At 53.9% G+C, this 25591-nt stretch overlaps 3 protein-coding genes across 9 annotated transcripts; 1 reads left to right on the top strand and 2 right to left on the bottom strand.

Annotated features, from left to right (window-relative positions):
* Positions 1–392: 392 nt before the first annotated feature.
* Kcnk4 (potassium two pore domain channel subfamily K member 4) lies at positions 393–8218 on the bottom strand. 5 transcript variants are annotated; one of them, XM_055610425.1, is made up of 7 exons: positions 8068–8218; positions 6396–6661; positions 2589–2715; positions 2302–2462; positions 1974–2160; positions 1482–1621; positions 393–785 (listed from the first exon to the last, which is right to left on the bottom strand). In XM_055610425.1, exons 2-7 carry the CDS (start codon positions 6582–6584, stop codon positions 393–395), a joined length of 1197 nt encoding a protein of 398 aa, XP_055466400.1. In that variant the 5' UTR covers positions 6585–6661; positions 8068–8218. The 5 variants fall into 5 exon arrangements, with proteins under 5 accessions (XP_055466400.1, XP_055466398.1, XP_055466397.1 ...); XM_055610423.1 differs by lacking the exon at positions 8068–8218 and adding an exon at positions 7809–7903; XM_055610422.1 differs by lacking the exon at positions 8068–8218 and adding an exon at positions 7702–7761.
* A 3374-nt stretch (positions 8219–11592) lies between these two features.
* Gpr137 (G protein-coupled receptor 137) lies at positions 11593–15351 on the bottom strand. The gene is made up of 7 exons (XM_055610418.1): positions 14061–15351; positions 13931–13980; positions 13060–13285; positions 12803–12952; positions 12551–12679; positions 12299–12417; positions 11593–12045 (listed from the first exon to the last, which is right to left on the bottom strand). The coding sequence occupies exons 1-7, from the start codon at positions 14415–14417 to the stop codon at positions 11886–11888; spliced, it is 1191 nt and encodes a 396-aa protein (XP_055466393.1). The 5' UTR covers positions 14418–15351; the 3' UTR covers positions 11593–11885.
* A 135-nt stretch (positions 15352–15486) lies between these two features.
* Bad (BCL2 associated agonist of cell death) lies at positions 15487–24899 on the top strand. Of its 3 annotated transcripts, none has more exons than XM_055610419.1 (4): positions 15487–16001; positions 16431–16610; positions 23684–23874; positions 24412–24899. In XM_055610419.1, exons 1-4 carry the CDS (start codon positions 15884–15886, stop codon positions 24535–24537), a joined length of 615 nt encoding a protein of 204 aa, XP_055466394.1. In that variant the 5' UTR covers positions 15487–15883; the 3' UTR covers positions 24538–24899. The 3 variants fall into 3 exon arrangements, with proteins under 3 accessions (XP_055466394.1, XP_055466395.1, XP_055466396.1); XM_055610420.1 differs by lacking the exon at positions 15487–16001 and adding an exon at positions 16089–16186; XM_055610421.1 differs by lacking the exon at positions 15487–16001 and adding an exon at positions 16197–16317.
* Positions 24900–25591: the final 692 nt, after the last annotated feature.

The following is a 25591-nucleotide window of genomic DNA, read 5'->3' as shown; positions in this document are numbered from 1 at the left end:
CACACACACACACACACACACACACACACACACACACACACACACACGGTGGCTCTAGAAAAGCACTCGCACACCTACTCGGGTCCCAGCAGCACTCTCTCGGTGGTGCAGAGTTTTGTTTTATTGATGCAGGTTCTGAGGCACAGTTGTGAGGTGTGAGGGACAAACCCGGCCAGGGCAGGAGATAGAAAGTTTTGGATGGTGGGATTTGGAAGTGGCTGGAACCAGCAGGGGAAGAGCGGTGGCATTTGGCAACCCTTGGACTCCCCGCAGGGTTGCGATCGCGTGGAACAGAAGAGGGCTCTTTGGTCAAATAAGCCAGGCATGCCTGAGCATCAAGCAGGAACGAAGCCCCTGGCGGGGCGGCGGGGTCCCGGCCAGAGATCCTGCCCCTACACCGGAACGGCCTTGTCTCGGAGACGCGCAGGACCCCGGGGTCTAGCGGGCTTCCTGGAGGGGTTGGGACGGCGACGACCCCGGGGCGCACGAGGCAGGGCGCAGCCACGCTCACTCTGCGTGTCTGAGGATTCATCGATAAAGGCCAGATTCTCACTGGGGTAATCCAGAGCTGAGGCAGTGGGCGGGGAAGGTGTCTCGACCTTCTCTGGGGGAGCTGGAGATCCTGGCCTGGGGGCTGACTCGGCAATTCCAGGAGGTGCGGGCAGAGAGGAGGGCAAGAGCGCTTGCTCCTTCTCTGGCGGTGGGGTGCTGGACCCGGCTAGCTGTGTCACTCGTGCTGTCACTGTGCCGGTCCAGCTAGCTGCCTGCGCCGTGAGGCCACCCATCTGCACAGAGAAGAAAAGGTGTCCGCTTACCGCAACTCCGGAAGCTGCCCCTTTACCAATCGCATCCACCTTTTCCCCTGACCCTAGAACCTCAGCCTAAGAATGACCCAGAGGCACACTGCCTTCCTGAATTGGCCCGAAGCACCCCTTCCCCACGAACCTTTCTAGAAAGCTCCAGTTTTGTTTGGGCCTTCACAGCCTCTCTGTAGTCTGCTAGCAAAATGCAGGTTTCAGATAAACTACAGAATCAGTACGTCTCATACAATATTTGGGGCAGATTTTAAAGTCGTCTTCGTCGTTTCGTCTGAAACTCCCATGTAACTGGCCTTTCTAGTTTTGCTGTTTTTGAAACAGAGTCTCATTCTACAGCCCAGGCCAGTCTGAACTCTCAGCAGTCCTGACTCTGCTCTGCTACCAAGTGCTGGGATTTACAGACACCACCTCGTCTCTCTGAATTTTTATTTGCTAACCCTGGAGACCCTATATCTGTTCATGAAGGCCGAGGTTGCGGGATGTTTGGAAAACCTGAATTTGCCCCCATGTTCTGGTAGCGCGTGCTCCGGGTCTCAGTTTCTGAGAAGCCCACATTTTGGAGGGGAGCTAGGCTGATCAGGGCTGCTAAGGGCGCCCCACACAGGTGACATGCAGAGCGCATGCGCGGCGGGAAAAAAAAAAAACCGACCCTGGAGCTCGTACCTCTGCCCGCGTGCGGCGGGACACCGCTCGCAGCCAGTTACCGATGGTGGTGAGCACGGAGGCGAAGTAGGCTAGGCCAAACAAGATCCAGAACCACACCAGGGGCTGATAGGCTGGAGAGTTCTGGCTGGTGGCCTCACCTAGACGGTTCACAGGGAGGGAAAAAGTAAGTGGATGGGGGCAAGAGGCGAGCGTGTGAGCCTCTGGCCCACAGCGGGCTTTCTGCACCTTGCTGAGACAGTGCCCCTCCCCAGAAAAAGGGAATGTGCCGGAGTGTGCAGTGTGAGTGTGTACAAGTTGTAGTTGTGTGTGATAAGAGCAGGCAAGACGTGAACGTCATATACGTGTGACCATGCAGGGACTGCCTGCCGGAAGGATGTATGGTGCGGTCCGTGGTGGGAATGGATGCTCGGGCAAACGTCCCAGAGGGGCGTATAGGCGGAGTGCAGAAATGAAGGGCTTAAGGGATGTGCTGGGCGAAGTCAGCCTCACCGGGCACATAATCGCCAAAGCCCACGGTGGTGAGTGTCACTATGACAAAATAGATGGCTTCCAGCTTGCTCCAGCTCTCCATATAGGAGAACACGAAGGTGGGAGCGAGGACAAAGAGCAGGCAGCCAATCAGCAGGAAGAGCACCGCAGACAGGATCCTCACCACCCCTGGCGGCACGTGCCACTTCTGTGGGGAGGGGTGGTGGTTAGGGCCACTGAGATCCGGTCGCCTCCAGTTCCATTCTCCCACCCACTACCCTCATTCTGGCGCACTCACATGCTGAGGACCTAGGGAAGAGGACCCTATGAGGGGCATAGTGCAGCTCACCAAGAAGATTGCTTCGATGTGACCGATGCCCCGGCGCAGAGAAGAGCCCAGCCGGTCCCCGACTCCCGCCAGCAGCATCCCGAACAGCGGGATCCCCACCAGTGCATAGAAGATGCAAAAGAGACGCCCGGCATCTGTGTGTAAGGCTGTATTGCCATAGCCTAGACAGAGGGGACAGGGCAGAGAGTCTAGGCGCCACCTGGTACCCCTTGCCTCTCCCTGCACCTTCCCCCACAGGGAAACTCCTTGCCCTTGCCCCCCTCCACATGCCCCATCTCCTCCCCCACCGATGGTAGTGATGATGGTCCCCGAGAAAAAGAAGGCGCTGCCCAGGTTCCAAGCTGATGAGTAGTTGCTGCTATTGGTCCAACTGGTTTCTGGGTTTGCACCCCCTCCCAGGGTTCCAGCCACGAGCTGCAGGACAAGGCGCACAAGAGGAACCTTAGTCCTTCCCTCCAGCTGGCTAACTCCCAGCCCTCTCCCTTTAGGTACTTTACTGGCTCTGTAGCTCTCTCTCCTTCCCTCCTCTGTGGTTTTAGTTTTTGACAGTGTCTCTCACTCCCTCTACCTAAGGTTTTTTTTGTTTGTTTGTTTTGTTTTGTTTTGTTTTGTTTTGTTTTGGGGTTTTTTTGGTGATTGGTAGGTTTGGTTTTTTGAAACAGCATTTCACTATATATCCCAAGCTGCCCTGAAACATGGTGAGTAGTCCAGGCTGGAACTATTGATCCTTCTTCCTGTGTCAGCCTTCCAAGTGCTGGAATTACAGGCATAAGCCACCATAACTGACTTCACATGAAAGAATCCCAATTTTACAGTGAGGAGCATAAATACCAGGATGCCCGGACTCTAATCCTGGCAACCTTGAGCATGGTGCCTTAGTTTTCTCCTCCGTCACATGGGAGTGATCGTCAGAACACCACTATCATGGATCCAACTGAAGAATAACCACTTCGTATTTGCTGGGTAACTTTCCACATGGGTAGTTATGACCTGTGAGTTCCCGCTGCTGCAGACGCCCCCACTGTCACTGTTCCTGAGGAAACTGAGTCTGAATGTGTGGCCTTTAAACAATGTATGAAAGGTGAGATCTTCTCTCTAGAAAAGTTTCCATATCACATTTTGTGGCCAATTTTAGGATGTTTATATGTGTGCGCTCGAATACATATGACTTCTAAGCCAAACCCAGTATTTCATGTGGTGCCCAATAAGCATGACTGAAGAAGCCAAGTACCAGCCTTTCCTGCCTGCCTGCAGATGCCCCAGGGGAAGAGTCTGTGTCTGGAAAGAGCTTGCTTGGGACGTCAGAGCACCAGAAAAGGATGTGAAGGGGACACCCTTCCCCAAATAAAACAAGGAGAGAATCCACAGGGAAGTTCACAACCTGTGTCACCTCCCTGATGACAGACCCATTAGCAAGACCCACTTGGATTTCATCCTCCCTTGAGTAACTACTGCAAACCCTCAAGGCTCCTATTTGTCCAAAGGAGAGTCTAGACTCTTTAGTCCAGCATTTATTTATTTATTTATTATTTTGAGAAAATGCCTCATGTGGCCTAGGCTAGTCTTTTAACTCACTTCTAGTCAAAGATGGCCTTTAACTCCTGGTCTTCTACTAAGTGCTGGAATTATAGGCGTGAGCTACCCTGACCAGTTTTTGCGTTGCTGGAGAGCTAACCCAAGCTTGCAGCAGGCTAGGTAAGTACTCTACCAGCTGAGCCGCAGCCCCTCCCCCCTCTCTGTTGGAGGTTTGTTTGATTTTGTTTTGAATGATGGGGTCTTATTCAGTAGCCCAAGCTAACCTGGACCTCATAACAGTCCTCCTTCCTCAGCCTGCAAGTTGAGATTACCGGTTTGAGCCACAAGCACTTTTTCCAAACTGGTCTCAACCTTTTCCCCAGGTTCTGATTTTTTACACCCCAAAAATACAGCAACCTTCTTCCCAGATTTTCTGAGGTGGTGTCATTTTCTATAATGATGAATTTTGAAATAAGGATGTGAACTGTCTGATTAAAAGTGATTTAACTTTTTTAGATCTCTTTTTTTTTTTTCTTGCATGTATGTATGTGTTTCATGAGCACGCTGGTGCCAAAAGAGGCCCGAAGAAGGTGTCAGGTTCTCCAGACCCACTGGATGCTAAGAACCAACAGTCCCCCAGAAGAGCAACAAGTGCTCCAAACTGCCCAACCATCTCACCAGCCCCAATAAGTTAATGTTTGGTTTTCTCGAGATGTGGTTTCTCTGTGTAGCCCTGGCTGTCCTGGAACTCACTCTGTAGACCAGGCTGGCCTCAAACTGAGATTCATTCACCTCCCTCTGTCTCTTGAGTTCTAAGCTCCTGATTTAATTTTTATTTTGTGACATTCCCCCACATCCTCCAAATCTTTAATCATCCAGTGTATTCAAATCTTTGTTTCAAATGATGCTGCCAGCTCCAGTGTCTGCTCCACACTCTAAGCTTGCTGGCTTCCACACTGCTGCTGTGCTGTCCCTAGGCTTGGGGGTTGTTTGCTTCCACACTCTCAATTCTGTCCCTCTCACTCAGTACTTTCCGACCGCTGGCTCTTCCCAAAGCCTCTGCATCTCCCTCAACTCCCAGCTCACAACCCCAGGCCCAGCAACCAGCAGGTGCTCAATGAAGAAGGAAGAAAATTCCCTTCTTTGCCCACTGCTTTCTACTTGATCTGCCTGTCCCTGGCCTGCTCCTTGGATGTGAAGCCCCCCAGGGAGAGGCCCCATCAGCCTCACCCCATCGTTTGCAGCTCCCCACACAAGCACACATAGGCGTACAGTTGCGGCAGGACCCACTAATTCCTGGTGTGGAAGAGAAGCAAAGCGCTAACCACGCCCCCTTCCAGGTTCCCTGTCTCTCCTTTTCTTCTCTCTCATCCCAGAATAAAGCAATTCCATTGTGAAGATAAATAGGTCAGGCTCCCTCCCTCTCTCTGCCCTGTGGTCCGGCCAGACGCACTTTCCACCCAGCCACTTCTATGTAGACCTTGTCCTGATTTCTGAAAGTGGGAGAGATGCATCACTCTACCCTGATCTTGGCAGTAGATCCTGCCACCTTAAGAATCAGTTGGGGTGCTGAGGCTTACATGCAGACCCTCCACAAAGAACAGTCAGGGAATGAGGGATACTCTTCTGTCAAGTGAGCAGTACAAGACTTCTAGTATACAGCTTTCCCCAACAGTGACACAGGGGCTCACTAACTGGACCCATGAAAGCTGAAGTCCCAGAGCTTCCCTTAGGGGCAGGATGGAGACTGATCAAAGGCAGCATAGGAAAGCCTGACACCCTCACCCCTTGCTTGACTGGTAAGCATGAGTCCTAAGAAGGAGGGGCCCCTAAATTGGCATCCACAGTGATATGAACAGAAGCCCTCCTAAATCATCTGTTACTTGTTTATGTGCGAACTTGGGAGCACGGGAGGGAGGAGGTTTTCACAGTGTTCTCACGGGGTTTCGCTAAAACATCTGAACTAAAAAAAAAAAAAAAAAAAAAAAAATGCATAGGAACTGGTGTGGGAGGAGCAGCCAACCTTAACAAGTAAAAACTCTGCAGGGGGCCAGGTGTGGTCGCTCAAACCAGTAATCCCAGTGCTCTGGAGGTTGAGGCAAAACAAGACAGCCCAGAGTTCAAGGTCAATTTGTGTGGCACCGTGAGTGCCAGTCCAGTCAGGTCTACAGTGCAAGCTCCTGTCTCAAAAAAACCAAAAATCATTATCAGGGTCATATTTAAATCAGGCCGTTTAGCTGAATGTCACATGTGACTGAGCGTCCAGGATTTGGTCTGGTGACCTAATGGTGTCTGACCTGTGCAAATTTAGCATCCCACCTGCTCCAGCCATTCATTTGTCCATCTTCCCTTCCTCCTGCTCACCGACACACAGGGAAGACGACATTCTGGGAGCACAGCCTGGTGCCAGCCAAGACAAGCAACAGCATGGCCAGCATACTGCAAACAGACACTGGGACCCCAGCTCCTGCTCAACAGCCCTGGGGGAGATGCCAGGACCTACCCTGTCCTCAGACAAACATGCGAGTCTGGAAGCAGTGCGCTGAGCACCTCGCTGCTGGCCAACCCTGCCAACCCACCTTGATGAGCCCCTCCAGGTTCTTTGGGCTCACACACGGATGCTCCTTCAGAAACTGGTCCCGGCCATCCTCCAGCTCCTTCTGCACCTGCTGCTCATGCGGCTGCTCCAGAGCCTGGAACACTAGAGCCCCAGAAACCAAGTAAAGCAGCACGAGGGCCAACAGGGCCAGGAGTGTGGTGCTGCGCATGGCCCTTCCAGAGGCAGGTCCAGCTCCGCTCCCTGTTTGGGGAGGAGCAGAAGGGGACTCCTGGGGAGCAGTGGTCACTGCAGGCCAAATCAAGAATGATGGGGTCAAGAAGAGATCTGACATCCACACCCTCCTCCTCTATCTTAGACACCCCTCCCCCAAGGTTTTGGAGCCCCTAGCTTTCCTGTTCATACTGTGTACACGCACACACACACACATCCTCTGGCCTGACACCTGGTTCTATGTACTAACACCTAGGCCTCCCCCTCCAGCCTCCTTCTTACCTCCCCCGGACGAGCCATCAGGAGAGTGGGAGGAGGAAGGAGACACTACCAGGCTGGGTGAATGAGAGAGTGTGGGGAGTTGTGAGGAATAGGGAGCCTGCCTTGGAGAAGACCATGGGAAGACCAGGGTGTTCCAAGGGAAAGGGGGAGGAGAGGCTGGAGAACTGGAGACAGGAATAGCAGGTCCGTACTTGGCTCTCCCACTGCGGCTGTGGCAGCCTCCTCGGATGCATCTGTCCCCTCCTTCCTTTCCCGAGTCCAGTCTAGCAGGGATCAGCGGGGTGGAGCTCCTCCAGGGTCCCTACCCGCCCGCTGGGCTTTCGAGGAACCCCGAGGCGGATCTGGCTGCAGGGTAGCAGCTTGGCCCAGAGCCAGGGAAAGGAAAGGTGGGCACCGGGCTCCCAGAAGAAACGAGGCACAGGGTGGGAAGGGCAGCATGAACACAGCAGCCCACGGGACAGCTGTCACCTAGGGGGCAGCGGGAGATGGCAGGTGCGCACACACACGAACATACACTGCCCGCTGCACGCGCCCACACTCCACCCTGCGGCGGTAGCCGCGCGCTGCCCAGGCTGCATGCACAGCACTGCACCATGTTCCTGCAGACCCCTGCACAACCGGACACCACGGCACCATGGGCGTCCCCGCCCTGCCGAGCTACCCTAGAGGTCCATGCGCAGGAGTGCACACACGCGCGCGCACACACACACACACACACACACACAGAGAGGTCCCGCGTGACACCGCACGCCAGCCGCTTGCTCCCACCACCTCCCCCGCGTCCTTACGCCGACGCCTCCGAGCGTGACCGGTGACTGGACGCCCTATCGTACCACTCGAGGAAGACATCCGTGCGCCGCGGCTGGGCATCCGGCCCTGCCGGCGGCCTCCCAGCTCCCGGGGCCTGGGATCCACATTCCCGCGCCTGCACCGCACTTACTGTCTGCCCCCACTGTGGCTGCGGTTTTGGCTGCGGCCAGGTCTCCCGCGCTGCCTCGAGCGGCTGCGGGCTGGGCTACGGAGGTGGCGGCAGCAGTCCGGGGACTGAGAGGGCGGCCGTCTGGCTGGGACACCCCTCTCCTCCCGCCGTCAAAAGCCCCCCTCCCTGGGAGCTTAACCCTACCAGAGCTGCGTCCCCCTACGTGCCGCACCCTCGCCACCAGCTCTAACTGCCAACCGCCTTGCACCCAGCCCTTTACCTGAAGCTGCAGCCTCTGGGTTTCCCAATCCTAGCCTGTCCTGGCCAGTGAGTGGCAGAGGAGCAAGAGAAGGGTCGACGCCGAGTCCAAACTTCCAGGCTGGAATCGGAGCCCCAGAGCTGCCCTAACCTGGACATCAGTTGGCCCTGGGCTCCGGACAGCCGCCACACTCATCTCCTGGAATCTTCTACATCTATTACTGGACTGGGAAGAGCCCTCATTTCTCCGCCCATGGGGATAGTCTGGTCCTTCGGCTTGGCACTTGGGAGGGACAGGCCCTTAGGGAGAAAGGGCAATGTGGGGGCGGAAGGTGGGGAGATCACTTTGGGGCCACCTGGATGGGTTGGGTCCCAGCTCTGGGAAGTCACTGATGGAGTACCTCTTGTTCCTCTGGCTGCACCCCCCATCTCTGATTCTCAGCCGCCGCCCCCCCCCTCCGGAGTCAGCCCCAGGGGGCCATCTGCTGCCTGCTAATCCCAGCAGGAAGAGTGCTAGCATTTTCTGAACAGCTAAGGCTGGGTCCTATCCTGTCTTTGCAGTTCCCTGTTCATGTTCATAGCCATTCCTTTACCGATCTCCGAAAAGTCTCTCCTGTAGCATTCTGAGATCCTATGCCCTGGCGGTCAGTACTTTTGTTGTTGTTTTGGGTTTGGAGGCGGGTTTCTCTGTGTAGTCCTGGCCATCCTGGAATTTACTCTGTAGACTAGGGGGCCCTTAAACTCAAGAGATCTGCCTGCCTCTGCCTCCTGAGTGCTGGGATTAAAGGTGTGCAGGGTCAGGTTTAGCAGTGAGGTCAGTACTTTTAAGCCTAGGGTTTAAGGTGAGACCACCCCAGATGGTGGGGGGCCAGGGCAGGGTACCAAACTCTCCAGAGCCTTTCTGTTCTCGCTTAAGCAAAAGGGTGATTACCTAACTGTGGGTGCAGATTGCAGTATTTAAGAGGTCAGTGTTTTTTTTTTTTTTTTCTTCTTCTTCTTCTTCTTCTTCTTCTTCTTCTTCTTTTGTTTCATTTTGTTTCTCTTTTTTTGGGGGGGAGGGGGAGGTTTGGTTTTCCAAGACAGGGTTTCTCTGTGTAGCCTTGGCTGCCGCCTGCCTCTGCCTCTCTGAGTGCTGGAATTAAAGCCAGGTCCGGCTTTGTTTGTTTTTTCAAGACAGAGTTTTGGTTTTTGGTTTTTTTGTAGCCTTGGTTGGGCTGGAACTTGCTCTGTAGACCTGGCTGGCCTCAAACTCACAGAGATCTGCTTGTCTCTGCCTCTCAAGTGCTGAACCACCACAGCCCAGCTGAGGTCAGTGTTTATAAATGCTTGAAGCCTGGCACACACAATTAAGTGCCCTATAAATGCTGGCAACTTTGCTTCCAACCAAAAGTGATTGTCCAGCTTACTGCTGAAGTCCTGAGCCTCTGCTGTTCTGAGACCTTGAGGACCTGGCTCCAGGATAGTCCCAAAGAAAGGGCTTCAAGGCAGACGGGTTGCTCCGCTGGAATCACCAGGTTTCCGGGCAGGAGTTCAGGCTCTGCTTAGCAATCCTGAACCACAGTGTGGATCTGCCAGGATATCAGGAACCCAGGGCAGTGACAAAACTGTTGGGGGCAATAGGAGGCATGTACCAGGAGCCGACCTAGCATGTAAGTGGCCAGGCAGCCAGCATGAACCCATCCCAGGCAAGGAGATGGAGCTGTGCCACAACAGCAACCCCTTTATAAGCCTTCCATAAACCTGACACATGAAAGCTACATGAGAGGCAGTGACAGAAACCAGGCCTCAGGCCAGTGAGATGGCTCAGTGCAGCATAAGGCTGTTTGCCACCAAGCCTGAAATCCCAAGTTTGATTCCTGGAACCCACACAGGTTTTCCTGGCTCCATCTCTGTGTGTGTGTGTCCAAGTATGCGTGTGCACGAACACATTTAAAATAAGTATGTATTATAGGAACTGAGCCTCCACAAAACTTAATCCATTAGAGGACAAGATGCCTAACAGGCTATGGAGATGGCTTACTGCTTGAGAGCACTTGCTGCTCCTCCAAAAGACCTAACAGCTTCTGACTCTAGCTCCAGGGGAACTGATGCCCTCTTCTGACCTCCTTGGGAACCACACACAGGTACAGGTACATATACACCTATACATAAATAAAAATGTTCTTTTAAGACAGGGTTTCTTTGTGTGGCCTTGGCTGTCCTGTCTGTAGACCAGGCTGGCCTTGAACTCACAGAGCTCCACCTGCCTCTGCCTCCCTAGTACTGGGGTTAAAGGTGTATACCACCACTGCTGCTGCTGCTGCTTTTCCTCCTTTTAATTTAAAAATAAATCTTGGAGGGGGGGGGTGCAGAGAGAAGGCTAGGTAGATTACAGGCATGGTGGTGCATGCCTGTTGGAAGGAAGGTAGAGGCCAGAGATTCACGAGGTCAAAGTAAGTCATCTTCATGTAATAAGCTCCCTGTCTTAAAAAGCTAGAACTGGGCCATTGAGATGGCTCAACGGGTAAAGGTCCTTGCCATGAAGCCTGATGACATAAGTTTTATGCCCCATCCATATAGAGAAAGGAGTGAACCAACTAGTAAGTTGTCATCTGACCTCTATATGTCCCATGCCCATATGTGCTTGTCCATATACACAGAAACATATAGACAAATAAATACATGCCATTAAAAAAAAAAAAAAAAGCTAGTGGAGGCTACAGCCAGGATACAAAGTGAATAAATTGTAATTAATAATAATAATAATAAAGAAAAATTTAAAAAGCTAGCTGAGCGTGGTGGTACATGCATTTAATCCCAGCACTCAGGGAGGCAGAGGCAGGTGGATCTCTGAGAGTTTGAGGCCAGCCTGGTCTAGAGTGAGTTCCTGGACAGCCAAGGCTACACAGAGAAATCCTGTCTCAAAAGACAAACCTAACAACAAATATTAAAGGGCTGGTGAGACGGCTTAGTGAGCAAAGGCACTTGCTATTAAGCTTTATAGCCTCAGTTGGATCTACAAGACCCACAGGGTAGAAGGAGGGGATTGCCTGTACATACATGAGCCCACACATATACACAATGAAGAAATGTAATAAAAAATTTACAGATTCCTAAAAGGCACATAATTACAGTGCTGTGTGGTCCAAGACAGGGCTACGGTTCTCTGCACAACCAGAGGAAAGTTTCATGGAGATCTGATTCCCTGTCCCCTCCCATGAAGGCCCAACTCGTGGCCTTACACGTTCCTGGAAAGTGCTCAACAAGTAAGCCACACCCCCAGCCTGTGGGATGATTCTTCAGTCAGGATAGGTACCCAAACCTCTACCCCAGCTCTCTGAGCAGATGCGGCATGAGGATCGCTTGACCCCAGGAGTTTCAGATTAGGCTGGGTGACAGAGAGAGGCCTGTGCAGTGTCTCTGCCACTACTGGGCCTGCTAACCTCCATGAAGGTGAGCAGCACCTGCTCGGCCTAGCAACCCATGTCAAGGGCCAGTGTTTGATCAGCCTGAGCCAAACAGGCCAAGGTAAGAAGGGACAGAACTCAGACAACTGACAGGTGAAGGGACAGGGCACAGACTCTGTTTATTGAGTGGTAGGCACAGGAGAGGTAGCTGGCTCCAGTGTGGAAGCAGAGGTCAGGCCAGGGCACTGTGGGCATCTGGTATCCCAGGGGCCTTGTCCCCATCTTAGGGGGATGGCACAAGCTCACTACGATAGGAGCAGCAAGGAGCCGGCCAGAGGGGAGAAGCAGCCACAGTCCCCTGGCATCCTGGGCAAGAAGCAGCAGATGTACTTGGCACCGGGGCTGGGGATAAGGGGAGCTGGGGCCTGGGTGCTCTAAAGGGAGTGAAAGGAGATCACGTCTGTGGCGTGGAATAGAGGCTGTGATGGTGGCTGCCAGGTCCTGGCACCTGGGAGAAGAGCAGAGGAGTGGTCCTCGTCTGGCTGGCCCCGCCCCAGCCTGGCTCACGCCCGATGGCACCATACCAGCTGCCAGAGCCCAGGCTGCCGGACATGCTGCAGGCAGAGAAAAAAGGTAAATGCCAGGCAGTGCCCAGGGCTACATTCATGAGGTGGGGGAGTCGAGAGAGGTTGAAAACAGAGGGCCTCATGTCATGCTAGGGGCAATGGCAAGTGCATTTAGCACTGGGGACCCAAAGGGGGCTCCACTTGAAACAGGTTGGGGAATGATGGCCTAGCTCTTGGTCCCCACTGCCTTAGGGAGCCAGACAGGATCCCAAGGCACTTCAGGCAGAGTAGAGGCTCCTACCTGGTGCTCTCACTCCGGCTGTGCTCCCAGGAGCAGCCCTCATCCTCACAGTGCCCAGCCCGGTCAAAGAAGTAGGAACGGGAGCCAAAAACCTGCCCATTGAGGATTCGACTGGCGCTCTGCAGATGTAGGGGAAGAAGTCGCTACTGTGGATATTTATTCTCCTACCTCCATAACTGTCCCAGGACCCCTGACCCGAATTCCCAGTGCCCAACCTTCTCCACTGGACTAAGAAGTGGCTGGGGACCCTACCAGATCTTGCAGGGGCCGGTGCACCCGGAAGAAGCCCACCAGCAAGGTGGTGGGCAGCAATTCCCACACGAAGAGGATGAGGCCAAACACCAGGTAGCCTTTGTTTCCTAGGTCATTCACCAGGTCTGCCTGGGGGAAAGCAGAGGCTGAGGACAGCCTGCCACCACACCGACCATGCTGGCAGGACCCTGCACAGCTGGAGGCTAGATACTCTGGTTACCAAAGAAGGGACAAACCATGACCAATGCCTACCTGGTCAGATACGTTGTACCAGTCATAATCGAAGGCATCTAGCCGGCTCCGAGGGGCCAAGGCCAGAGCTGCCAAGTTGTAACAGGCCCGACTGGCATAGAGCAGGACCATGGCACCCCCTATGGCAGCTGCCTGGCATACGCTGGTCCCCTGGCAGAGAGAATAAGAGAGGATCTTCAGGGAGAGGAGGCTCCTATCTTCCTCCACATCCTCAGGAACTCTGTCCAAGGATACTACATCAGAGCTGGTGGCCCTACCTTGGCCTCTAAGTAGATGCTAGTGGAGGGGGCTCGCCGGGCGACGAGGCAGAGGCAGGCAGCAAGCGAGAGGGCACAGATGACGAAGAGGGAGTCGCTCACCAGGACGCGTACCAGCAGGAGGACCCAGGGCTGTGCCTGGCGCTGGCGGGACAGCACTGCACACAGTACATTCACCAGCAAAAAGAGCAGTGAAGCACCCACGAAGGCCCCTCGGACAGCCAGCCTGCAGCCCACAGCAAAGTCAGCCCCAGACCATGGATCTCTTTGGCCCTCACCAACAACCCTGATTCCTCAGGAGACCCCAGGGCCAATCAGAACTCAGACAGTCAAATCCAAACTCTGCTGGTCTAATTTTTGCATATGAGGAAACTGAGGCTCAGTGGGGTGAGGTGATTAAAAGCTACGGCATCGTAGAAAGAGCTCCAGACTGGGGGTGGGGAGCCAAACATCTGGATCTGAGCCCTGACTGGGCCTCCTCCAGCTGTGTGACCTTGAGCATGTTGCTCTGTCTCACTGGGCCCCAGTTTCATCTCTCAAGTGAGGAGAACATCGTCTCAGGTGAGATGTGAAAAGATGCTTGTGAAATAGCTTTATGAACTGGAAGACACCGTGTAAAAGGACAGGGGCGGCGGTGCAGCCAAGGTCACCAGAAATGCAGCAGGACTTTATATATCTCATGGACTGGAGCCTTGATTTCTCCACCACGGGTGATGCCGGGGCTCTCTCCCCCTGACAATATCACAGCTATCTGTACCAGGCGCTTTCACTTTCTCCAAGCTCTGTCACAAACCCTCCTGATGTTCTTCTCATCTCAGCCCTGATGGGTGGGCTCCTCCCTGCCACTGACCCATTCGTCTCCAGTACTTACAAGCCTCGGCTCATCTCTGGCCGACGCTTCGCCTTGGCCTTGAACACCACCTGGGAGCAGAGACACCCATCACTCGTTTGGATCCCTGGGCTCGCCCTCCTACTCCCACCACACCAGTTCCCGGGATTACCTGGGCAAAGTAGAGGTTCATAAGCGTCAGGGTGAAGAACTGCAGGCAGACGGGGCAGCAATAGAGAAGCCAGAAAGGCAAGGGCCCCAGGCGGTTGGCCCTGGGAGTATCTCGGAAGTAGAAGGAGAAGAGTGTGGTACGCAAGGCTGCCCAGAGCAGACAGAGTGCCAGGAACACTGTCTGATAGCTGAGGCGCTTGTGCCCATATAGAAGCACCAGCCAGAGCTGGGCATAGACAGAGAAGAAGAGCAGAGCATATAGGGCAGTGTAGGCAGCGGTCAGCCCCAGGGTCACTGTAGGCGGCAGTGCAGGGACCAGCCCAGCTGCAGGGACCAGGCCAGACAGGTTACTCTCCATGTCAAGAAGGGAGGCCTGAAACCCAGAGACAGAGATGGAGGGCTGGCCAGAAGCCAGGGAAATAAATACGGCGGGGTGGGAACTGCAAGGAGGCAATGAGAGGGACTCTGGAGGGAAGAAGTTGGGGTTGCCAGGCCTTTCCTCCTCAACAGAGTCAGGGGGGGGATGGGCATGGGTAGCCTGGGCCCTGTACCCGTCACTCTGGAGTGTGTTAAGGGTAGTCTTTCCTATTCAGGGCAAATGAAGTGGGGGTTGGGGTGTCCTCCCTGGGCCAGCTCCAGAGCCAAGATGGGAGGATGCAGTGGCACAGAGAGTCCCTGGCCTTGGTCGCTCGTGTCCGGCTGGCAGGAGGGGGAGAGCCGGCCGATGCCCGTCAGCTTAGGGCAGCGGCCACTGCGGGGGCGCCCAACGCCCCGCTCTCCCCCTCCCCAAGCTTGGTTGCTCTTTCCCCTCCAATAATCCGGATTGGGGCCTTCTTCCTCTGTCCTCAAGATTCCAGACGTTGTTTCCCCACCGCGTCCACCCTCAGCCCCGGTGAATAAGAGGAAGTCGATGTCAGGTCCTCAGGCCGCTGCTGGGGAAGCGGGATCCGGTCGCTGGGACACCGGGCTCCAGCTCCCCGGCTCCCGCTGCTCCGCCCCACTCCTGCGCCTGCGCGGGCGTCGTTCGCTACGCAAAGTGCGTAGCGGCGAGCTGGGACTCCGAAGCCGTGCGCCTCTCCCGGCGTGCATCTCTTGTAGAATCGGCGCAAGGTGCGCTGCCGGCGGGCGTCCGGGGTTACGGATGGCGGCCGGCGGCCGAGAGGCGGAGACCAGTCCGCACGCAGCAAGCACCCGGGTTACCCGTGCCCTGGGCCGTCCGCTCTTAATGTTAAAGCGACCACCATTTTCCACACTGAGATCCCCAAGCCTATATCGAGATCAGCGTGCCCGTATGGGGGCGGCAACGACTTCCCCGCAAAGTCTCTGAAGGAAACTTCCGCCCACAACAAAGATGGCAACCGGGCCCCGCCCCCTAGCTTCTGTCTGCGGGACCCCGTGCTCCGGCCTACGGGCGCTTGCACCTGTCCTGGCAGCAGAGGCCCATAGATCCCCACGGATCGCCCTTCTGGGTGCCCTGTCCCTTTTCCCGCACCCGGGCGGCTATCCAGCCGGGAAAGAGCTTCCGAGATGGCGCGGGGAGTGGTCCCCAAGGCGGGCAGCGCGAGGCCTCCACAACCTGGAGGAGTAGGAAGGAGCCAGTCTCCCCATCCCGATCACTCGGTCCAGGGGGAGCAATAGCCATCGCAGCGAACATTGCATCCGACGGCCGAGCTTCAGTGGACGGCTCTACAAGTAGTCACTGAGCTGTTTACAGAGTTTTCACCAGCTCCCCAGGGAGGTGTCATTAGCCCCATTTTCTAGGAGGGAATTCGGGCCCAGAGGGGCTGGAGGACTTATCGGCCGAAGCAGGCCCCCAGGATCCAAATGGGAACCCCAAAGCAGCCCTCGCTGGCTCCTGCACACGCCTCAGGCGTGAGGAAGTCCGATCCCGGAATCCGGAGCCTAGGGAGCGACGCGGGAGGAAGGCGGTGGAGACCAACAGGTCGACGGCAGGGGTGGGACCTGGCTTGGGGTGGCCCCGCCTCCAGAGCAACCCGGGATTTACTTCGAGAAATGATTGGGTCAGATCTGTGACAGTTCCCGTCGCCCAGGAAACTAGGGCCAGGCACCCTTAGAACTAGAGGGAGGAGGCAGGCCCGGGTTAGGGGCCTCGGGATCGGGCTTGGGGTGAGACCTATTCGCGGTCATAACGGGCAGGCGGGACGCACCAGGGCCTGGACCGAGCTCTGAAGAGAGACTTAGTGCTCCGGGGACAGCCAGGCCAGACCCAGCAGACAGATGAGGGATTGGGAAGATTGGTGGGCCTGGTGGGGGTTGAGGGCTGTTCTCGTGGGAGAGGGAAGCCAGGGGCGCCTCTCATCTCACTGTTTGCCTAGCTGTGTACTAAGTACTTCTTACCTTGTCTCTACAGCCCAGAGTATGTTCCAGATCCCAGAGTTTGAGCCGAGTGAGCAGGAAGACTCCAGCACTACAGATAGGGACCTGGGCCCTAGCCTCACTGAGGACCAGCCAGGTCCCTACCTGGCCCCAGGTCTCCTGGGGAGCGTCGGTCATCAGCAGGGACGGGCGGCCAACAGCAGTCATCATGGAGGTAGGTTCCCCACTACCATCATCATTTGCCTGTCTCTTGTCCCTCACTCAGTTGCCCTTACATCCCTGTTGCAGCCATACTTCCTGAAGACTTGTGGGGAAGCCCCAGATAGCTCTGAGCCCCAAACTGCCTCTTCTACAAACCAACTGTCACCACCACTATAAGACCACCTGGTTAATTCACAGAAATGTATGGCATGTCTTTAATGATCAAGCTGATTCACTGGATGCTCAAAACAGACTCTCTTATTATGGCCCCAGGTTAGACGTCAGTGGGAGGCAGACAGATCCCCAAAGAGGAAGTGACTTTCCTAAGGTCATCTTTAAGAGGTGTTGTCGGAAGACTTCACAATGCCTGGAATAGGGCCTTTCAGTGGCCAGTAGGTGACCCCGTGGCTCACCCAGAGCAAGACTGTTCTTGCATAGATGGGACTGGCAGAAGACCAGTGTGAGGTTGGAAAGCGTGAGCCAAGATGGAGGGAGAGGCGCTGGAAGGTACTAGTTATTTCTCCGTACACTGCACTCCCCACTGTTGCTCCTGTACAGCCGCAGAAATCTGAACTCAACCAGGAATGTCACTAGCTTGCTAGAGCCTAAATTGCAAGGCCTCACGTATCCCAGGGGCTGCCTCAAACCTGCCCTACGGTTGAGACTAGCCTTGAACTCCTGATCCTCCCAACCACTATCTGCCAAGTACTAGGATCACAGGTGGGCCACCGTGCCTTGCATTCCACACTTTTTTTTTTTAATTGTGTGTATATGTGTGCCTGTGTATGCATGTACAAGTACAGGTAGGTGCCTTGGAGTCCAGAAAAGGGTGTTGGAGCCCCTAGAGCTGAAGTGAGCTGTCCCACATGTGACCTGTCCCAGATGGCTGCTGAGAACTGAACTCACATCCTAAACAAGAGCAGTAAATGTTCTGAACCGCTGAGCCATCTCTCCAGCCCCACACAGCTCCACTTCTCTTCCTCTTTCTTTTCTTTTCTTTTTTTTTTTTTTTTTGTTGTTGTTGTTGTTTTGTTTTTGAGGCAGGAATTTACTGTATAGCCCTGGCTGTCCTGCACTCATTTGGTAGACCAGGCTGGTCTGGAACTCACAGAGCTCCGCCTGCCTCTGCCTCCTGAGTGCTGGGATTAAAGGTATGTGCTGCCTTACCCAGCCCAGATTTCTTTCTTTTCGTCTTCTTCTTTTTTTGTTTTTGTTTTTCAACACAGGGTTTCTCTGTGTAACCCTAGCTGTTTTGGAGCTTGCTCTACCAGGCCAGCATCAGACTCAAAGATCTGACTGCCTCTGCCTGTCCCAAGTGATGGGATTAAAGATATCTTGCTTGTTCTTTTTCTGTTCCTAGCTCCCATCCATTCTCTGCCCTTACCTGGCTCCTCCTTCATGTCCTAGAGGGGTGGGACAGACCATCTACTGAGGATCTGTCAATGCTCAGGAGATCATGTGTATTGTGGGTAAAGAGCAGAGTCCCAGGGTTATGGAGTGACTGATGTGTGTCTTACCATGGAGGTCAGGGCAGGTCTTAGGAAAGAGCAGCCATAAAAGTAAGGCCGAGAGCTAGCAGCTCTGATGCCTGTGTCTCAGGCAAAGAGAAGAAGTTAGGAGGCCTCAGGACAAAAAGTGCAGGGCCTCGAGTGGGGAGAGGTATAGATGGGCCAGTGGAGCTCTGTCAATTTAGTCTGCACAGGTCTTGAAGACTTCTGTAAGAAAAACTTTGACTGAAATCCTGGGAAGAGTTTTTTGGTTCCTTCTTCCAAGTGCTGGGATGGAACCCAGGGCCTTTGCATGCTGAGCAAGTGCTTTTCTTCTGAGCAGCATCCCAGCCCTAGGTCTGTAATGAAGACAGTGACAGGCTGGGTGTGGGGTGGGAAGGAAAGAGGTGCTAAGGAAGACACCCAGCACCCTTGGCAGATGGAAGAGAGAGATGGAGGAAGATCGGGTAGGAACTTTTAGACATATAGGTGGGATTCCAGAGGCTGCTGGTGAGAGCTGCAGGGAGTTGAGCTGAGTAGTGTTTGTGACTGCCAGCCAGGAGTGGGTGTTGGAGGGTATGTGTGAGGAGGAAATGGTGGTTGTGGGGTAAGCCGGCCAAGCCTCAATGAGAGACACTGCCTTGGGTATTATACCTATACCAAGGGGTTGCTCCAACAGGAGGGAGGTGGCAATTCACTGTCATCATACTAGGATAAAGTGACAGGGCCAATGTTATGCCATGGAATGAGACACTAGGAAGAGGGATGAGACACTGTCATAGGAGGAAGAGCAAGCAGGGAACAGGATGAAGTAGTCGGAGATCAGGAGGACCACTCAGGTTCAATAAACTCAGTGTAATGTGTGTATAAGCCTAAGGCATGGTGCAGGGAGACACTGACAGGCTCTGCAAACAGCTTTAGAAAGGGCAGTGGAAGTGAGGCCTGCTGTATCAAGGAGCAGAGAGAGGTGCACCGCAGGTCTGTGAAGGAAAGATGGCTGTGAGTGAGGATCGCCAGGGGAAGCAGCCAGGGGAAGCTAGCTAATTTAATTTTCAATGATCTCAAAAGCAGAACTGGTGTGATAGTATATGCCTATAATCTCAGCCCCAAGCACGGATGACTTTGAGGCCAGCTTGGGCTACTGAGACTCTGTCCCAGCAAAACATAGCAACACAAGTGACTTCCATAGGATATTTATTTGCAAGTGTCAGATCTGCCAGAGCCATGGAACTTCTGGCCATCTCTGTGTGTAGAGCCAGCTCACTCTGGTCCTGTGTCTCCTGACTACCTGCACCAAGGCCCATGGGCTAGGGGCATTCCTAGGGCAATGCCTGGGACAACGGAAAGAGGAGGAAGGCCATAAAATAGGAGAAGCAGCCATGACTGGCCTCTGGGCCAGACTGCAGCAGCTGAGGAGGGCCCTTTAAGTGCCAATTGAGAGGTTAACTGCTTCTGCCTTAATTTTCTCATCTGTAAAATGGGAAGAGAACCGATCCTTCTTCACAGGGTGCAGTAAGGGCACCTGAGTTCATATGTACAATGCTTAGAAGCTGCCTGGCACAGAAGCATCATGGAGGCCTATACCCTATTACTGCCATAGTTGCGGTTATCATTGTTGCTGTGAATTGGCTCGTTCTCTGCAGATCAGGGGTTTTATCACTAGAAGTAAGTACCGCGGTACCATGCAGTACCGCGGACACTCACTGCTCTTGCATGGCAAACATGAGGCCCGGGTTAGACTCAAGGCCTGAAGGTATACAGTTAGACAGCAGGAAGCTATTGAAGGTTTAAGGTAGGCATAGCTGGGTTTAGAACAGGGACTGGGAGGCCACAGACATGAGCTAAATCCCTTGTGCTTTTGCACAGCCCTGGAGCTAGGAATATTTTTGTTGCATGTTGAGGCTGTAAGATCTGGGCCCAGAGCCTCTAGCTTACTAGGCAGGCACTCTCCCACTGAACCACAACCCCAGCCTTTGTTACCGCCACCGTTGAGACAAATCTCACTGTGTTGCCCAAACTCCTCCTGGTTTAAGCAACCCTCCTGCCTCAGACACCCAGCTAGCAAGTAGTGGGAACTGCAGGCTTACACCACCTCCAGGAACAGCTCTTTCTTTATTTTGATTTTTCGAGATAGCGTTTGTCTGTGTAGCCCCGGCTGTACTAGAACTAGGTCTGCTGACTTTGAACTCCTCCTGTCTCTGCCTCCCAAGGGCTTGGAGTAAAGGCGTGTGCTACCACAGTTTTTATCTATTGAAAAAAATCCAGGGAACAAGCTGTTATAATAGGTAAAATTTTTATGAAATTGAAATTTCAGTGTTACTGAGTAAAGCAACAGTGGGAAGAAGTGTTGTTAGGGACATTTTATCTCTGAATCCAATTATGAGCAAGCTGGGGTGTTACAGAGGCCCAATAGAATGCTTGGCCAGAGTATGGCAAGGTAAGGCCCTAGGCTGAAACTGTAACATACCTTTCCTCAAGGCTACTGCACAGGTCTGGGCAGGCCACTGTGGAGACAAGGCAGGCAGAGTAGCCCGCCCTTCCTGAGGGCAGGGCCTCACTGTGCTTGGAAGCCTCTGGGACACCACTGTTTTTGTTTTTGTTACTTTTTTCCTCCTCACCATGTTATGGGCTTTTTTTTTTTTTTTTTAACAATCAATTTTATTTATTTATTGTGTGTAAAGACATATATGGAGGTCAGAGGATAAATTTTAGGAGTTTGGTTCTCTCCTACCTTCTGGGTCTCTAGGAAGCTTCTTGCACTGTGAATTTTGCTGGTTCAGCCACACCTGCTTACCCAGAAGTCCTGTAGGTAAGGAGCTTAAAGCTAAAGGTGCATATCAACCAGTCTCTTTCCACTTCCCCCAACCCCAGTCTGTATGGGAGGGTGACATAGGAGGGCAGGCCCTAGCGCCCGCTCAGAGAGGAGCCACCCATCCCTTCCCCTGAGGGACCGAGGCGGGTCTGGGCCACACCCCACCCACCCTCTTTGTCCAAGGAAATCACAGAATTCCCAGGTTCTTTCCAGTAAATGCAAAGATATCTTTTAAAATCCCATTAAGGGGGTGGAGATGCAGCTCGGGTTTTAGAATACCAGCCTAGTGTGCAGGCAGCCCTGACTTCCGGGGCCTCAGCAGCACATAGACTGCAGCTGGGAAGTGGGAGCAGGAGGATCAGAGCGTGAGGCCAGCATTCCGCCACCTGAGACCCTGTCTCATCAAGCAGTGAAAAGACGTCTGACACAAACGGGTGTCACTTCCTGCCGAGGTGCTTGGCATTGCTGGGTGCCTTTAGTAACTGGCAGTCCTCCATGCCACAGCATAGGCTCTTAGCATAGCTGACACTAGTTGGGGAGAGAGAAAATGACTTGTCCAAATTGGGCCACCAAAGTGGTCTGTGATGCTGTTGAAGGAAGGCCGACACATAAGAGGAACACAGACTCCGGAGGTAGACTGGTTGTTGGCACCAGCTTTTGTCATTTCTGGTGTGACCTTGGGTAAGTTGCATACTCTGTTTGCCTCAGTTTCGTCCCTGTAAAATGAGGAACTTCCTTGATAATGAGTTGAGAACTAAATGAATCAATGCAAGGGAAGCATCCAGCCTGACCTGATCAGAGTCTTAATTGATTGGTTGGTTGTGAGGTGCTGGGATGGAACCCAGGTCCTCGAACAGAGGATTTTTTTTTTTTTTTAATGAGACAGTGTTTGTATATAACTCTGGCCGCCCTGGAACTCATTTTGTAAACCAGGCTGGCCTCTGCCCTGGGTTAAAGGTTGCACCATGCCTGGTGCTAAATGAGGATTTTAACACTGCTGATGAAAGCAGATTTGTTCAGGGAGGGGGCACATGTGTTAGTGTCTAAGTGCTAGTGCAGGTCAGAAAACAGTTTGTGGAGGTCATTTTCTTTCTCCCTTGACATGGATTCTCAGGCTCCCACTTGGGTTATCAGGCTTGCACTGAAAGCTCCTTTACAAGCTGAGCAATCTCACCAGCCCTTGTTTTGCTTCTTGGTGAATGAGATGGGACTGAGCTCAGACCAAGACCACCTGGAAGTCATTGCCCTTCCCGCCCCCTGCGCAGCACCCAGCGGATGTGACTGTAGGGCTCAGGTCCAGTTGAACTGACATTTCACTATTCAGGGTGATGCGCCACCAAGAGACTCAGGCATGTTCCTGTCAGTGTCTGACTTCCTTCTGGGTAAGATGGGGAGGACTCCACATCCGCCACACAAGAGCCAAGAAGCCAATGGGTGCTCAAGGGACAGGATGGAGCGCTCTCCTGTCTTATCTGTTCTCATGGTAACTCTAAGAGACAGGCTGTCCCCGTGCCACAGAGAAAGGCATGAAGGTGCCAGGGAATTGCGGCAACGTGTTCAGCATCGCACAGTGAACCCACCGAGTGGAAGCACTGTGTAGATAAACAGTGGTGGTCTGTGCTGGCCGGATGCGTTGAGCAGACCCACTTTCACTACGATCCCCTCCTCACCTCTGGCTTTTTGTTACATATCTGGTAGGGATCTTCAGGCTGCAGAGTTTTGCCAGCTGACCTTTGAGAGAGGGAGGCAAATATACCAACCACCCTCACCTCCAAACCTGAGGGCAATTTTACCTCCTCCCAAGACTTCCCTGTAGGCAGCAGGCTGTGCCTAGTTCTGGACTCTGCCCCTGGGAGTGGTTCTGAGGCTTCACTGGTCCTGACAGAGGGTTACAGATGGCCCAAGATACCCAGATCAGAAAAGCAAATCACCCACAATGCCCTCGCAGCTCACAGGGCATGGCTAGACTCGGACGTGACCTTCACACAGGTGACATAGTGTGTAGCCTAGGTGAGGCTGTTTCTTTGTGAAGAGAGGAAGCTTAAGTTGGAATTGAAGGGTGGCTGGACAAGGCAAGAGCTGCACAGCCTGATGGGCTCTGGTTCCAAGCCCAGGACTTGTGGCCTCAGGGCTTAACATTTGTTAACCTGAGTAAACTTGACTTCTCTGAATACCTTTTTATCATTGTGTGTTGTGTCTGCATCCCCCCCCCCCACACACACACACACTTTGTGAGACAAAAGACTACATGTTCTCCTGTAGTGTAGGCTGGCCTTGAACTCAACCTCCTGCCTCCACCAGTTCTGAGATTATAAATATGAACCACCATGCCCAGCTCAAACTTCCATATTTGGTCTATAGAACCAGGTGGTAGGATAGTTTAGCACACAAATGCTAAACTATCTCAGAAAAATAAAGCAGAGCGCCCCCACACCAGTTCTGCACATTCTCCAGAAGAGTTGCAATAGGGGGGGTCCAGAGCGTTCTGTAAGACCCCTGCAGGGACGGAGCAGCAGCAGACCTTCCTCCTTAAGGATTGTTGAGACCGTCGTAGTACTATCTTACGCCCGTATTTTGTGAAAGGCACAATAGAATGCCCGTTTGTACACTAAAGGCGTCCTTCGTTACCAGCACTGGACATGGATTTGTGGATGTTAACTCGATTTCTCACAGTCGCCCTCTGAGCCCCTCCATTCACAAAGGAGGGACTGGAGCTGTTCGAGGGCGGCGGTGGTGCGGACCATAGGGGGTCGCGATTTACACCTCTTCCCTCCCTGACTTCTGCAGGCGCTGGAGCTGCGGAGACCCGGAGTCGCCACAGTTCATATCCCGCGGGGACCGAGGAGGATGAAGGGATGGAGGAGGAGCTCAGCCCCTTTCGGGGCCGCTCGCGTTCGGCTCCCCCCAATCTCTGGGCTGCGCAGCGCTACGGCCGCGAGCTCCGAAGGATGAGCGATGAGTTTGAGGGTTCTTTCAAGGTGAGCGTCAGCGTTAGGCGTGACAAGACCTGCACCCTCTGCCGCCAGACCAGCCTGCGACCTATGGCATGTCGGGATTTGTAGTTTCAGAGCCACCAGGTTCTCTCGTATTCTAGGGCATGCCGGGACGTTGTAGTCCAGGGATCTCCCTCTTCCTCCTTTGTCCGAAGCCCCGCCCCCAGTCCCGGGACCTGTGGGCACCTGTAGTCCAGAGCTGGACCGCTGCAAGAACCGGGATCTGTAATAGAGATCCGCTTCAGGCCAAAATTCTGAACCCTCAGGTTCGTCACATACGAGGCTTACTGGTATCTGAGGCCTTCCCCAACTTCTTGAGCCACTTGAAATTCTTGAGTTCAGCCCCATCCTCTAAACATTAGCTCTCTGGCTCTGCGGTTTCATTTAGGGTCCCGGCACTCGCATCCAACCGAGTCTCTGCCCGCTGGTGACGGTGGTCTTTGTATTCCGACTAAGAGGCGGGTGGTGGAGACCTGATTCGGGTGAGGCTCACTCATTTAACTCTCTCCTCCTTCTCTGAAGGGACTTCCTCGCCCAAAGAGCGCAGGCACTGCAACGCAGATGCGACAAAGCGCCAGCTGGACGCGCATTATCCAATCCTGGTGGGATCGAAATTTGGGCAAAGGAGGCTCCGCCCCCTCCCAGTGATCTGCTCTACATTCCCGGAACTCGACCCTTTCCCGCCATATTGTATGTGGGCGGAAGTCTTCCAAGGCCTTAGGGGAAAAGGGGTGGGGATTGCTGTGTCCCTAAAACTGGGAGGAGAGCTGAGTCCCTTCCGGTGCGTGCAATAGTTATCGAGGGGTGGTTCTCGTTGGGAGTTTCAACTTTTCCCACCCGCCCCCAGCCTCCGGAAGTGGCTGTTTTTCCCTCTCCGGTACCCGGCTGCCCTCAGGCGCCAGTGCTAAGTTTCGAGCCCGGGTAAACGGTGAATGGGCTACTACCCAATTGACCGAGCTGGGGACCCGTGGTCGCGCAAAAGTGCTTTATAATAAAGCCCGCGCCTGTGCCGCCGCGTCTCTGTCCTTCGTTTGGGGTTCTGCAAATCAGACTACTATCGCTGATAGTTTTTAAGAGAGACTGGTGTTACACGTAGGGGAAACAGCCTCTATCCAAGGACCCAGAAGAGGTCGAGGCGACCAGCGGAGTCAGGCCGCTGGACTTGGGAATTGGGGAGCGAGCGGAGCGTGGCCGGACCCCTGGGATTGCCAGGCCCTTATCTCTAATATGGTAATTGGGAGCCGTGGGCCTCCGGAATTCAACGTTCTGCAAACCATGTCGAGGCTCCCCCGGGGCGGGGGGGGGGGGCGGTCATTTGCGTCTATTTGGGTCAGTCCTTGTGAGCAGCTACTGTGTGACCTGCCTGGGGCCAGCGCTGCTCAGGGACCTGGCAGGGCAGGCGGGGCGGGGTAGCATGATCGCTAGGGAACGGAGAAGCTTCTCACGGGGACCTGGAGCAGGGCCCAGAGCTCAGTTCAGAGATTTATTGGCGCCCCTATAGCCCAGGCCAGTGCTTTGCGCTGGATATGCAGATAAATTGCGCCACAACTCTGCTTCCCGGAACATGGGAGGGGGTGGCCCCCATGGCAGGGCCTCAAGGATGTAGGTCAGACTTGAAGGTGAGGCTGTGTCTGGGACTGACACTTAGCAGAGGGACATACCAGTATGTTGGGACTTAGCTTGCTTTTGAGGACCCTAGCCC

The sequence above is a fragment of the Psammomys obesus genome, unplaced genomic scaffold (genome assembly GCF_907164565.1).
Source record: "Psammomys obesus unplaced genomic scaffold, mPsaObe1.curated_primary_1811, whole genome shotgun sequence".
Lineage (NCBI taxonomy): Eukaryota > Metazoa > Chordata > Mammalia > Rodentia > Muridae > Psammomys > Psammomys obesus.
This window is presented reverse-complemented; position numbering and strand designations above follow the sequence as displayed.

Bases quoted from the DNA above. Each gene is read 5' to 3' on its own strand.
- Kcnk4 (XM_055610422.1), bottom strand. From the start codon at position 7,738: ATGCCCAGCCGCGGCGCACGGATGTCTTCCTCGAGTG. The intron at 2,463-2,588 runs GTGGGGGAGGAG...CCCTCTGTCTAG, and splicing joins GACCATCATCACTACCATCG to GCTATGGCAATACAGCCTTA. The intron at 786-1,481 runs GTACGAGCTCCA...TTCTCTGTGCAG, and splicing joins CCCGCCGCACGCGGGCAGAG to ATGGGTGGCCTCACGGCGCA.
- Gpr137 (XM_055610418.1), bottom strand. From the start codon at position 14,417: ATGGAGAGTAACCTGTCTGGCCTGGTCCCTGCAGCTGGGCTGGTCCCT. The intron at 13,981-14,060 runs GTAATCCCGGGA...CTCTGCTCCCAG, and splicing joins TGAACCTCTACTTTGCCCAG to GTGGTGTTCAAGGCCAAGGC. The intron at 12,046-12,298 runs GTAGGAGCCTCT...CTCTGCCTGCAG, and splicing joins AGCCGGAGTGAGAGCACCAG to CATGTCCGGCAGCCTGGGCT.
- Bad (XM_055610419.1), top strand. From the start codon at position 15,884: ATGGGAACCCCAAAGCAGCCCTCGCTGGCTCCTGCACACGCCTCAGGC. The intron at 16,002-16,430 runs GTCGACGGCAGG...TTGTCTCTACAG, and splicing joins AAGGCGGTGGAGACCAACAG to CCCAGAGTATGTTCCAGATC. The intron at 23,875-24,411 runs GTGAGCGTCAGC...CCTTCTCTGAAG, and splicing joins AGTTTGAGGGTTCTTTCAAG to GGACTTCCTCGCCCAAAGAG.